This window comes from Notamacropus eugenii, chromosome 5 (genome assembly GCF_028372415.1).
Source record: "Notamacropus eugenii isolate mMacEug1 chromosome 5, mMacEug1.pri_v2, whole genome shotgun sequence".
Lineage (NCBI taxonomy): Eukaryota > Metazoa > Chordata > Mammalia > Diprotodontia > Macropodidae > Notamacropus > Notamacropus eugenii.
In genome coordinates, this window is record NC_092876.1 from 231,128,435 (window position 1) to 231,140,776 (window position 12,342).

Here is a 12,342-nt window from a genome sequence, read left to right on the forward strand (position 1 = left end):
CCTGCTTTGCAATTTACAGGACTAGTTAGTTGCCTGCTAGTTTAACCTGCGAGGTTAAATGACATCTTATTTACATAGTTATAGTCAATTTGTACGTGTGTGTATATTGTATGTGTCTATATATGTATATATACTATACATAATTACATAAGTACATATATATACAGATAAATATACACACATATATACTTGGGGAGTGTATGTACATATATACACACAAAAACAGACATAATTTTGCTTCTACTTCATTATGCATCACTTCATGTCTCTCCACATCTCTTTCAATTCTTCATGTTCATAAGCTATGGTAGTAATATTCCATCAAATGTATGTTTGTTTAGTTATTCCTTAATTGTAGACCATCTAGTTTATTTCTAGTTTTTGCTATAACAAAGTGTTACTAGGAATATTTTTGCTTTTAAAGGTAGGGCTTTTTTGTCAACTTCCATGAGCTGTAATCCCAATAGTGAGAATATTGGTTCTGAGGGCATGTGTATTATTATATTATTGACCATTCCACATTGTTTACCTAAAAGACTGTCTATTTTTAACTCTTTAACATCATTATGATAATTTGTTTTACCATTGCTGTGCTAGCATTGAATATCGTCTTATATTATCTTTGCTCATTTGATGGCTATCAGTGGAATGTTTAATTTGCATTTGTCTGGTATTAAATATTTTGAAATTTTTTCATGGCTGAGAGTTTTCAATTCAATTCAAAAGGCACTAGGAAACAGAAACTAAACAAAAAATGAAAGATAATCCCTGCCCTTGAGGAAAGACCATTTGAAGAAACCATTTGAAGGTTCTTAATTACAGAATCAGAAAAGGGTTCCCACAGGAGGAATCACCTGAATTGGGTCTTTGAAGTAACACACTGGTGAGATCACCTTAGGCATGTAGGACAACCTAGGCGGAGGGGAGGGAAAGAGGAGGAGACATGAGATGAGGGGAGGGGAGACAGAAACACCGAGGCAAGAGCTGAAACACTTTCTTAAAGGGATTTTCAAAAAATTGTCCATTCATTTCTTTGGCTCACTTATCTACTGGGAGAATGAATGTCTTTTGCTTTTGTAAATTTGCATCCATTTCAGAAGTCAGAACTATTAGAAGTTTTTAAACATAAGGTTTTTTTTCTTCCACTATCTTCTTTCCTTTTTATTCTGGGTATATTGCTTTTCATTGTGTAAAGGTTTTGCTTTTGTTTTTAAGTTTTACATAATCAAGTTAATTTTATTTCACTTAAGTCATAGCTGATTAATTCATCCTCTTGTCACTGTTGTAAATAGAATGATCTAATATCGCAATAATTTTTGAGATTTTAAAATTCTATATAGTCTTTAAATTTTATTGATATATTTTGTTTTCACATCAGTTTCTTCATTGAAAAGGTTACTCCTCCTCCTTCCTTTACCCATAGAAGCCATTCTTTACAACAAAGGATAAAAAAAGTAAAGTGAGGGAGGAAAAGCTCATCAACCAATCACTGACAATCCTCGTTTAATTCTGTATCTAGGCCTAACAAAGATTGAGTTTCCCTAACAATACTTCCAGCTCTTGTCATGATGTATGGGATTTAAAATATATATATATAAAGACCTTTCAGAGGATTCCAAACAAGTTATTACACTGATTCCTAGTCTACTTGAACTAAAAGAATCTGACTCAGAGTAATGAAATCAGAGGCTTCATATTTCAAGGCATAACTTGAACAATCCACTATCACACACAACAGTTTCAATGAATAGTCATTTTATTTATAGAAGTACTTAATATAAGAAGTATTAATAGGCTTTTAACTCAGTGACATACGCAGTGAAAATACCTCTTCTGTTAACTGCATTAAAATTTGGGGACAAAGTCCTCTTTAAATGAAAAAATAAAATTTGTTTTCTACCATGTAAAACCTAGTCTTCCTTTAGTCTTCTCGACACCATCCCTTCCTGCTGGCCTCCTAGAGGCGTAACTAGGGAGCTGGGTTCCATAGAAATCCCGTGACTGATAGCTGGGCCTGATTCCACCCCTCTCTCCAAAAGGTCGTCCTCGGCCACCTCCAGGACCAAGCTTTACAGCTCTTAACAAAGGGTAAATATTCTTTGTTAGCTTTGATTCAGATTCAATGACTTCTCTTGCATATTGCTTAAATTCCTTCTCCTTTTCAAGCTCAAGAGCCTCAGTCTTTCTGTCATATTCCAAATCATTTTCCAATTGTTGCTTTAAATTAACCTTCTTTTCAGCCTATTTGAAAAAAAAGAGAGAAATTACACATTGGCTAACACAATCAGAATACTAGTTCAGTTGTTAAATTTGTTTTATAAAAGAGTTGAGCCTGACTGTACACCATGTCTGTTATGGGTTTAAGCTGTGAGTCAAAAATTTTCTAAAGACATGTACCAACTGAAATTGTAGCTATGATCTTAAGGCTTTCAAAATCTGTTATTATCTAAGTGAAGGAAGTCACACAGATATGTCTGTTGAGTCCTCTACAAGTTTATTTCAACTAGTTCCTCACTGTGTACATACACTTCATCGTATATGTGTGTGTGTGTATATGTATGTACATACACATGCATATGGAATATCCTTATTGTTCCCTGTTAACACTCTACCACACTGCTCACAGAGGCTATTCTAAACCTCTTCTCTCTTCAGTTTCCCTATATTCCCTTCCTTTGCCCCTGAACAGAGCAGTTAGCCTTACCTATTTTATTGAATAAATTGAGGTCACCTGACAAGAGCACCTCCCTGCTAATCAACCCACTGCATTGGCCCCCATTCTCTTCTCTTCTTCAGGCCATGGACAAGGCTGATACCTCCATTAATGCCCTTGATTCCATCTCTTTCCATCGTTCAAGTTCTCCCTCTATATTTCTAAACCTAGCCATGTCTATTTTGTTGCCTACAACTCCATCTCCTCCATCCTTAACCTTTACTTACCTCTGTCATCCTTCTGAACTATTTTCCTAAATTACTTCTCACTCTCACATGCAATCTCTTAGGGGGAAAAGTCATCCATTGGTTCAATTGCTTTACCTCTTACTCCTCAATTCCTTTCAATGGCTTCTACATACTACTTTAATAAAACTATCTTCTTTACCAATGTTCTTTAACTGCTAAATTTTACAGCTTTTTTGTTTTTTTTTACAGTTCTCATCCTTCCCGATCTCTCTGTAGTTCTGTGTCTCCTGGGTATTATCTCCTCTCTTGGCTTCTATCTATGACACTGTTCTCTCCTGGTTCTTCTCCCACACGAACCATTCCTCATTTTCCTTGGAAAATCATCTATCTGTCCTTCTGCCTTCTAAATGTATCACTCATGGTTAGGTCCTAAGGTTTCTTGAATCCTTCTGTTCTGCTGATCTCACCAGGTCCTATGGGTTAATTATTGCCTCTACATAGATAGCTCCCAAATATACATACATAGACACACACACACACACAATCCTAATATTTTTCCTGAACTGAGGTCCCACATATGTAACTGCATGTGGGGTAATCTATCTCAAACATTTCAAACTTAACAAGTCCCAAACTAATTTAGCTTCTGTCTAAACCCTATCTTCCTCCAAACTTCTTTATTTCTGTTGAGAATGCCACCATCAAATCCAATCACACAGGCTATTTCTTTCTCATCCCCTTGGCGAATCAGTTGCAAAATCTTACCCAGTCCTTACACAACAGCTCTGACACCCATTCCATTGCTTCCACTCACCCTGCCATCAGCCTTGATAAGAACCTTATCACTGCTTGTGTGGACTACTCAACTGGTTTCCTAATTGATTTCCCTCTCCAATCCAGCTGCATAGCTGCAATACTAATCTTCTGATCTGATCGTGTCACTCTCCTGCTAAAAGGTGTTTTATTTTTTGGGTTACATTTTAAGTTCCAAACTGTCTCCCCACCCCGAACTACAGAAGGCCACCATTTGACACAGATACACACACTATAAATAAACTAAAATCATACTATGCATACTTCTATTTATCAGTTCCTTCTCAGGAGGTAGATAGCATCTTCTTTCATAGGTCCTTTGTAGTTGATCTGAATATTCATAATATGCAGAATAGCTTAGTCATTCACAGTTATTCTTCGAACAATACTAGGAATCCAATGTTCCCTTGGTTGTGTTCTTTCATTCTTTATTATTCCATGCAAGTCTGCAGACTTCTCAGTCTGTCTTTAAAGCCCCCCAAGTCTGGCTGCACACTCTCTGGGAAGTCCCCTCCAACTCCAAATCACATGACCCTATCTCTCAAGACTTATTTCGCTTGACTTCTTTTTACACATCTCACTTTGAGGCTGGACTGGTCAGCTGGGTGTGCTACAACCTTGGCATTCAATCCCCTAAGTCCAAACCTGCTGCCAGACTGTCCCTGGGTGCTCCCTTCAGCCTCTTGGAATCTTTAGCTTGCTCCCTTTCTGGCTTAGCTCAAGTGCTGATTTCTACAAGAAACTGTTGGTCAGCCTTCCCACATTTTATGCTCCTTGCACCCTGCTAGTGCCCTTTGAGATTATTTTCAATTTATTGTATCCACCGGTAGAGTGGAAGCTCCTTGAGAACAGCATGCTTTTCCTTTTTGTTTATAATCTATGAAGTAGGTGCTAGAGAAACAACTGTAGAACTGACTTGTCCAACTATTTTAGGAACTCTTCCATATACTGCCCTAGTATAATACTATGCACAGTTGGTTGGTTCAGTGGCTATTGCCCTTCATTTTCGAAGAGGATCAAAATGACATCACCATGATAAAGTGAAGTTACAGTGTGTCCCATTGTGGCTGATCAGGACAATACAAGCTTGGAATGCTCTACCACAGATTGGTCACAGATAGTCTGTGTGAACATTTGGGGTAGATATCCCAAATTTGCGCATCCTGTATTTACTTTGTGCTGTCTCAATTCTGCTTTGCTCAAAGAGCACAGCATCCTTTCTGATGTGGGCACGCCATGCTGAGCAGTCCTGTGCCAGTGTCTCCCATGTTGCACAGTCAAATTCAAAGTTTTTGAGAGAGACCTTGAGAGTGTCCTTGTATCATTTCTTCTGACCACCATGTGATCGCCTGCCCCATGTGAGTTCTCCATAAAATAGTCTTTTTGGCAAGCATACATTTTGCATTTGAACAACATGGCCAACCCATCAGAGTTGTGCTCTCTGAAGCATAATTTGAATGGTTGGCAGTTCAGCTCAAGCAAGGATTTCAGTGTCTGGTACCTTATCCTGCCAGGTGATCCTCAGAATCTTCCTAAGACAGTTCAAATGGAAGCAATTCAGTTTCCTAGCATGGCGCTGGTAGACTGTCCAGGTTTCACAGGCATATAACAAGGAAGTCAGCACAACGGCTCCACAGACCTTCAGTTTGGTAGTCAGTCTAATACCTCTTCTCTCCCAACTTTTCTTCAGAGCCTCCCAAACATGGAGCTAGCTCTGGCAATGCATGCATCAACCTCATTGTCAACATGTACATCCCTGGAAAGTACACTACCAAGGTAAGTAAACTTATCCACAGCATTCAAAACTTCTCCATTTGTTGTAATCAATGGTTCCATGTATGAATGGTGTGGTGGTGGCTGAAGGAGCACCTGTGTTTTCTTGGTGTTAATTATAGGTCAAAATTAGCACAGGCAGTAGAGAAGTGATCTATACTTTATTGCATCTCAGCTTCAGAGGCTGCACTGAGTGCACAATCATCTGCAAACAGAAAATCATGCACCAATATTCCCTCCACTTTGGCCTTGGCTTGTAGCCTTTTCAAATTGAAGAACTTACTATAAGTATGATAGTTGACCTTGATGCTGTTTTCATCCTCACTGAAAGCATTTGACAACATGGCTAAAAACATCATGCTAAAAAGCATGGGAGCAAGCACATAACCCTGTTTCACTCCATTGGTGACTGGGAAGGCACAAGAGCATTGTCTATACAGAATCTGGACAAACATGCCCTCATGAAATTGACGTACAATACTGATGAACTTCTCTGGGCAACCAAATTTTGACATAATTTTCCATAAGTCCTCATGACTAACAGTGTCAAAAGCCTTGGTCAGATCTACAAATGTTATGTACAGACCTCTGTTCTGCTCCTAGCATTTCTCCTGGAGTCATCAGGCAGCAAACACCATATCAACTGTACCTCAGCCCTTTCTGAAGCCACACTGGCTCTCACGTATATGACCATCTTCCAAGTGAAGGGTCAGCCTATTAAGGAGGACTCTAGCAAGAATTTTACCAGCAATAACTAAGAGAGAGATCCCCCTGTGATTGTCACAGGACAATCTATTCCCTTTACCCTTATAGCGATGGACAATGGAGGCAACCTTGAACTCCTAGGGGATAACCTCCTCTTGCCATATAATGTGGAAAATTTCAGTCAGTTTTTGCATGAGCAATAGTTCCCCTACCTTGTAAATCTCAGCTGGAATAGAATCAGCACCAGGTGCTTTGCCACATGAAAGCCTAATGGCCCTCAAAATCTCTTCTTCAGTTACAAGTTCAGCTAAGAAGTTGACCTAAGGTAAATGGTTGATGGCCTCCACATTGATTGATGATGGTCTGTTGAGAACACTATGGAAGTATTCAGCCCATCTCTCTAGGATCATGTCCTTATCACTAATCAATGTAGCTCCATTAGCACTGAGTAGTTGTGATACACCATAGCTTTTTGGTCCATAAATAGCTTTCAGGGAATCATAAAAGTGCTTTGGATTGTTAGTATCAGCATAAAACTAAATTTCATCTGCCTTCTTACTGAGCCAGGAATCCTGCATCTCTCTAAGGTTTGCTTGTCCTTTGCTTTTGATGGAATTAAATATTGCCTTCTTAGAAGTGGATGAACTATCTTGCTGGTAAATCCTGTGGAGTTCTCGTCTTTCATATAGCAGCTTCTGAATTTCCCCATTATTTTCATCAAACCAATCTTGGTGTTTGTGAGTGTTCTGACCCAGATGAGCATATGCAGTGCTGTACACCAAATCCCTGAAAGCTGCCCACTCCTTTTCTGCTCCACTGTTGCCAACTGTATGTTGGCTCAACTTTCCCTCCAAGTTAGCAACAAACTGTTCATGCTCAGAGAAGAGCTCTAATTCATTGACATTAATTTTTCTGGTAGTCATTTTGCCTTGAGGGTGGAACATTTGATGAATGTAAATATTTAGCTTGGAAAGGATAAGTCTATGATCAGTCCAGCACTCTGAACCACACATTGCCTTTGTCACTCACATTTTATCTGTCTCTTCTCCTTACAATCACATAGTCTATTAGATGCCAATGTTTGCTGCAAGGGTGCATCCATGAAGTTTTATTGCATTTAGGTAAACAGAAAACAGTGTTAGTGATGAGAAGAAGGTCATGCGATGCACAAGTCTTCAGCAGTAAATGACCACTGCTGTTGCTGTTTCCAACTCCATCCTTCCCTAGGACTCCCTGCCACCCTGCCAAGTCTGGTAGTTTGAGCCTACTCTAGTATTAAAATTACCCAGAATCATAAGCTTGTCCTCTTTTGGCACACTGATGATAAGGGTCTCTAGGTCTTCATAAAATTTTTCTTTTACCTTATCAGGGTTTGTCAAGATGGAAACATAGGCACTGATGATAGTGGCATGGCATTTTCTTGCACATGGCAATTGCATTGTCATAAACCTGTCATTCACTTCTTTTGGCAGGCATGCCAGCTTGCTGACTAGATTAGTTTTGATTGCAAAACCTACACCAGCTTCACGGCATTCCCCTTCATGTGACAACTCCAGAAAAATATGTATCCAGCTCCAACTTCAGTAAGCTGGCCCTCATTTGCCAGCCTTGGATGGGCTGCTATTTGGATGCGATACCTGTTGAGTTCTCTTGCAACAAGCACAGTTCATCTTTCAGTTCTACTGGTTTTGTGTTGTCTATACGTGTGCGCACGTTATGTGTGCGCACGTTCCCTGTGCCAATGGTGAGCAGAATCATCTTTGCAGATGTTTTTGTACATTTTTTTGTGTTTCGACCACATAGTGGGATTTCCCACTTGCTGTTGTAATCAGACGAGGGGTGGGTAAGCAGACAATTTTTAGGGCACCTTTTCTAGCCCCCTTCCTCACACCAGGAGATGAGCAGTGTGATCTTTAAAAGGCTACTCAGACACTCGGTGTGCTGCTGAGTCCCACTGCTGCTTCCAGTGAGAAATGATCCTATGGTCTGGGCCACCTTTGTGCAGGGTTGTGACTACACCTCCCAGTGTATCTGCACCTGCTGCTTCATCACTTGCCTGTTGCGACAGGACTTTGAGCCATAATAGTACAATGGTATGGGTGATGTCTTTTGATTCCTGTGTAAATTAGATTTAAGCGAGGCAGAGTTGCACAGCCTCACTCTCTCCTCCAGTGTCATCATAATCCAGTGGCAGGACACAGTCAAGATGGCTGGAGATGGCTCAGGATGCAGTGGAGACCTTGGTGTCTTTGGTGTCTAACCAAGCTCTAAGAGCTCCACATCACCTGCTTTATCTGCCTTCATGGCCATTGGAACAAATTATTCTCATCCACCCATTCCACCAGGGGAAGTCTTCATATGCTTGGGGTAGACACCTCCCTAATTCACCAATGAGTTTGAGACTCCTTGGTTACCCTCAACCTGGTTTGGCCCAGCTGCCAAAACGGTTTACCAGGGTGTGGCCACTGCATATGCTGCAGATTCTTGGAGCCAACAGGACACCAAAGTTGGAAAGAAAAGGGCTCAGCAGCCATCATACTAAAGGTACTGGCCCTCCTATGCACAGTAGTACTCTGTATACAAAAAAGCTCCATAATATTTGCTGGAGGAATACCCAATATGGAAGATATTTTCATATATACATATGTGTGTATCCATATATATAAATATATGGATACACACATATGTACAAGAAGTACAGATTTCCCTGTTATGCATAGCTAAATTTCTCTGTTACCAAAATTTGCTTCAAAAAAGGAACTTGTGAAGTTCCTCCCCAATTTTCATGTCTATGTTAAGGAATATACAAGCAAAGGACAAATCAAAGGTTAGAAATCTCATGGCCACTCTGTATTTTATATGTTTTCTGTAGTTTTGTGCTGAAGAAAAGGTTACAGTTACAAAAAAAAGTAAGAGAAACATGAGATTTTTCAGCTTATAAAATTAACAATGCATGGGAATTTCAATTTAATTAAAATAATTATAAAATCAAAACTGTTGTTGTAAGTCATTTAGCTTAAAAATCTCAGAACCTCCAGATCTTTCCCAGCAAATATGATAATGTATTGTCAGTGTATGTGGAAAGACAAAGAAAAATATGCTATCCATGCTACTCGCTGGATAGTGTGCATTTTTTATAAGAAAAAACATTTAGGGATATTTGCATAATTACTATCTGCTGAATGATGAATGTTTGCGTCATCTTCTTTTCCTCATCCGCTTTTCGCTGTTTTTCCTTTTCGTACTTCCAAAATAATTTATCTGCCTTAATGAGAGCTTTCAAGGTTTCTTCAGATTCTTTTTTTTCTTGATTTTTATGCTCCATTTTACTTTTGACCTAGATGTGTACAGGAAGAAAAACAAATATATTTTTTAATCAAGTAGAGGAAAAAAAAAAAGAAATTTATGTCCAGTCACCTGAAAAATGAACCTGCTTATTTTCAAAAGAAATACAAGTTTCTTTCAAAAGAAATACAATAACTATATGAATAATGTTCTCAATAACTAATTGTCAGTGAGTGATTAATTTATGTAATATTGCAAATTAACATAATTCTGAGGTTTTACCTCACAGCCATCAAATCAGCAAAGACAACAAAAGACAATGTAAATGTTGGAGAGGCTATGGTAAGACAGGTACCCTTAGTAGTTACGGGGTCGAACAATAATTCTAAAAACTAATTTGGAATTATACTAAAAAAGCCACTAGACTTTGATCTTGCAATATCATTGATAGACATATAAACTCCCAAAAGGTCAAAGACAGAGGGAGAAGTTCCATATATGTTAAAGTATTTAAGAGGGCTACTTTTTGTTGTAGCAAAGAACTGGATAAATTGGGAAAATGGATGAATGTATTGGAATATTATAGCAGCATAAGAAATGATGACTGCAGAATTCAGAAAAATTGGGGAACTGATAAGGAGCTGAGTAAACAAAATCAGGAGAACAATCGACATGATGACTGCAACAATATAAAGGAAACAAAAGACTCAAAGATTTTAGAACTCTGAATAATGCAGTAATTAATAATGATTTGAATGATTAGTTCATGATAGTGAAGTATACTTCCTGCCTCTCAGAGAGATGGTGGACTAGAAATTAGAGATGTGGAGTGAAATATACATTTTCAGACATGGCCAATATCTTGATTTATTTGACTTGACTGAAACCAAGGTTTATTCCTTACAACCAAGGGTTCTAATGTGTGTGTATTGTGGTAGGAGAGAAGGGCAGAAGCCATTGGGAAGGTTGCAATGTTTTTTGTTTTTTACCACATCAATAAAAATGTTTTTTAAATGAACCTGCCCAAATTGGGAGATGATAAAGAAGCCCATCATCTGAGGGGTGATTCCCATATGGGTCAGTTAGTTTTGTTATAGTGTGTCTGGTCTGGTCTCCCAATGCCATGCAAAATTCAAATACATTCCAGTAACGAAAAAGAAATCTTTAGGATATCTGATATTTATATAGTGCATTGTAGTTTACAAAGCAGCTTTATATACATTGTCATTTAATTGTTAATTCTTAACAACTCAGCAATATAAATCAGATGAAGAAACCTGGGACCAGAGGTATTAGGAGACTTGTCCAAGGTCACAAAGCCAGGCAGTTGTGGAGGGGCACAAGCCTAATTCCAAATCCACTGCTCTGTCCACTTTATCACAGCCACCTTTGAGATGGACTATGAGCACAATCTTTGTATAAGTACATGTACATATAAATAATTATTATGAAAATTAGACATTTATGTTCATCTTTCTACTCCAAATTGAAAAAAATTATTTCAACCTACAGTTTTTCTAAAGAATTTAAATGAAATGTTTACTTGGACAATGATACTTTCTTATATTTTGTTAATTCTAAAGTATTAAATTAGTTTAATAGCTATGAATAAGCTGACATTTTAAATTGGACTATGATTTGGAGAGCCAGAATCTAAAGCACTGGCCCTAAAATGCCCAGAATAAGGAGTTTCCCTACGGACCGCCCAAGATACATGGTTTACCGTCTGGTTCAGGAGGCAGGAGCCCCAATTGATGGGTTTGTTTTTAGGGTTGATAAGACTAAAGAGTTCTGGCAGCCCCCTTTTTTCTTTCTGAGAGATAAAACAACAGACCCAAGCAGTTACAAAAGTTACTTATTCAATGTCAGACTAGTACGAGGAAGCTAGATCTCCCTCCTCCTCCCAGTTACCCTAACAAGCTCACTGGGGCATAAGGTAATGAAAACAACCCTGAATGAAGAGTCAAAAGATCTGATTTTTAGGCTACTCACATCATTTATGTGGGCCTCAGTTTTCTCTATTGGTAGTAGTCGATGATCACTAAGATTCATTCCAGCCCTGATGTGCTGTGATGGATTCCACAGTTCTCTAAGTTATTAATGTTACATTATCTCTGAAGTACAAAAATAGTGGGGGGGGGGGGGGGGCGGTTTAAGTTTAGCTTTATAGGAAAATTATTTTACCCATTCCTAACTCTGAACACTTCACTTTTCATAAAAGAATACTTTGAATACTTCACCACTGCTTCTCTATATTCTTTAATCTCTTCCATCCTTGCTTTCCTTCTTTCTTCTTTTTCTTTTTCAGCCTGTTCCTTTTCAGCCTCAGCTTCTGCAATATCTCTGGCAATAATGTCATCTTCATTGTGAAGTTTCTTTCTATTAAATTCACTGAGGTAGTTAAAAATTCTTTCTTTGCGTTCTTCCATCAGCCTACAAGAAAATTGCCATAGCTTGTCAAGAAGAGATAAAGAGGGACTGAACAAGGACATGTAATTTAATTAAGCAATCTGGAACATTTTCTAATTTCTTGTTCTTTCCTTTACATTACTTAGTCCATGAAAAACCTCATTAAGTACTCTACAAATCTGGGGTTTTTTTTGCACTTTCCAAGATCCTTAGTGCATCACAATTTCCTGAATTTTTCATCATGCTATCAGCTTAATATGGTCTCCCAACGAATATGGACCATGTGAATATATTTACAAATAGAATAAATATCACCATAGATATATTTCTTTAAAGCAGACTATTGTCGAATATATAGGAAAACCAATGGAAACCTGGAAGTGGGGAGACCCTTTAGTGTGTACCCATAAATTCACAGTTGTGAATATGATGAACCATATTAGGCTACAACATATA

At 38.4% G+C, this 12,342-nt stretch overlaps 1 protein-coding gene across 1 annotated transcript in view; it reads right to left on the minus strand.

Moving 5' to 3' along the window:
- Positions 1-1,738: 1,738 nt before the first annotated feature.
- CFAP210 (cilia and flagella associated protein 210) overlaps positions 1,739-12,342 on the minus strand; it is a 30,698-nt gene continuing 20,094 nt past the window's right edge. Inside the window, exons 7-9 of the mRNA XM_072612252.1 lie at positions 11,718-11,910; positions 9,365-9,529; positions 1,739-2,241 (exon numbers count right to left, since the gene is read on the minus strand). Of these exons, the coding sequence (XP_072468353.1) occupies positions 1,897-2,241; positions 9,365-9,529; positions 11,718-11,910 (703 nt within the window). The 3' untranslated portion in view covers positions 1,739-1,896. The remainder of the gene's footprint in view (positions 2,242-9,364; positions 9,530-11,717; positions 11,911-12,342) is intronic.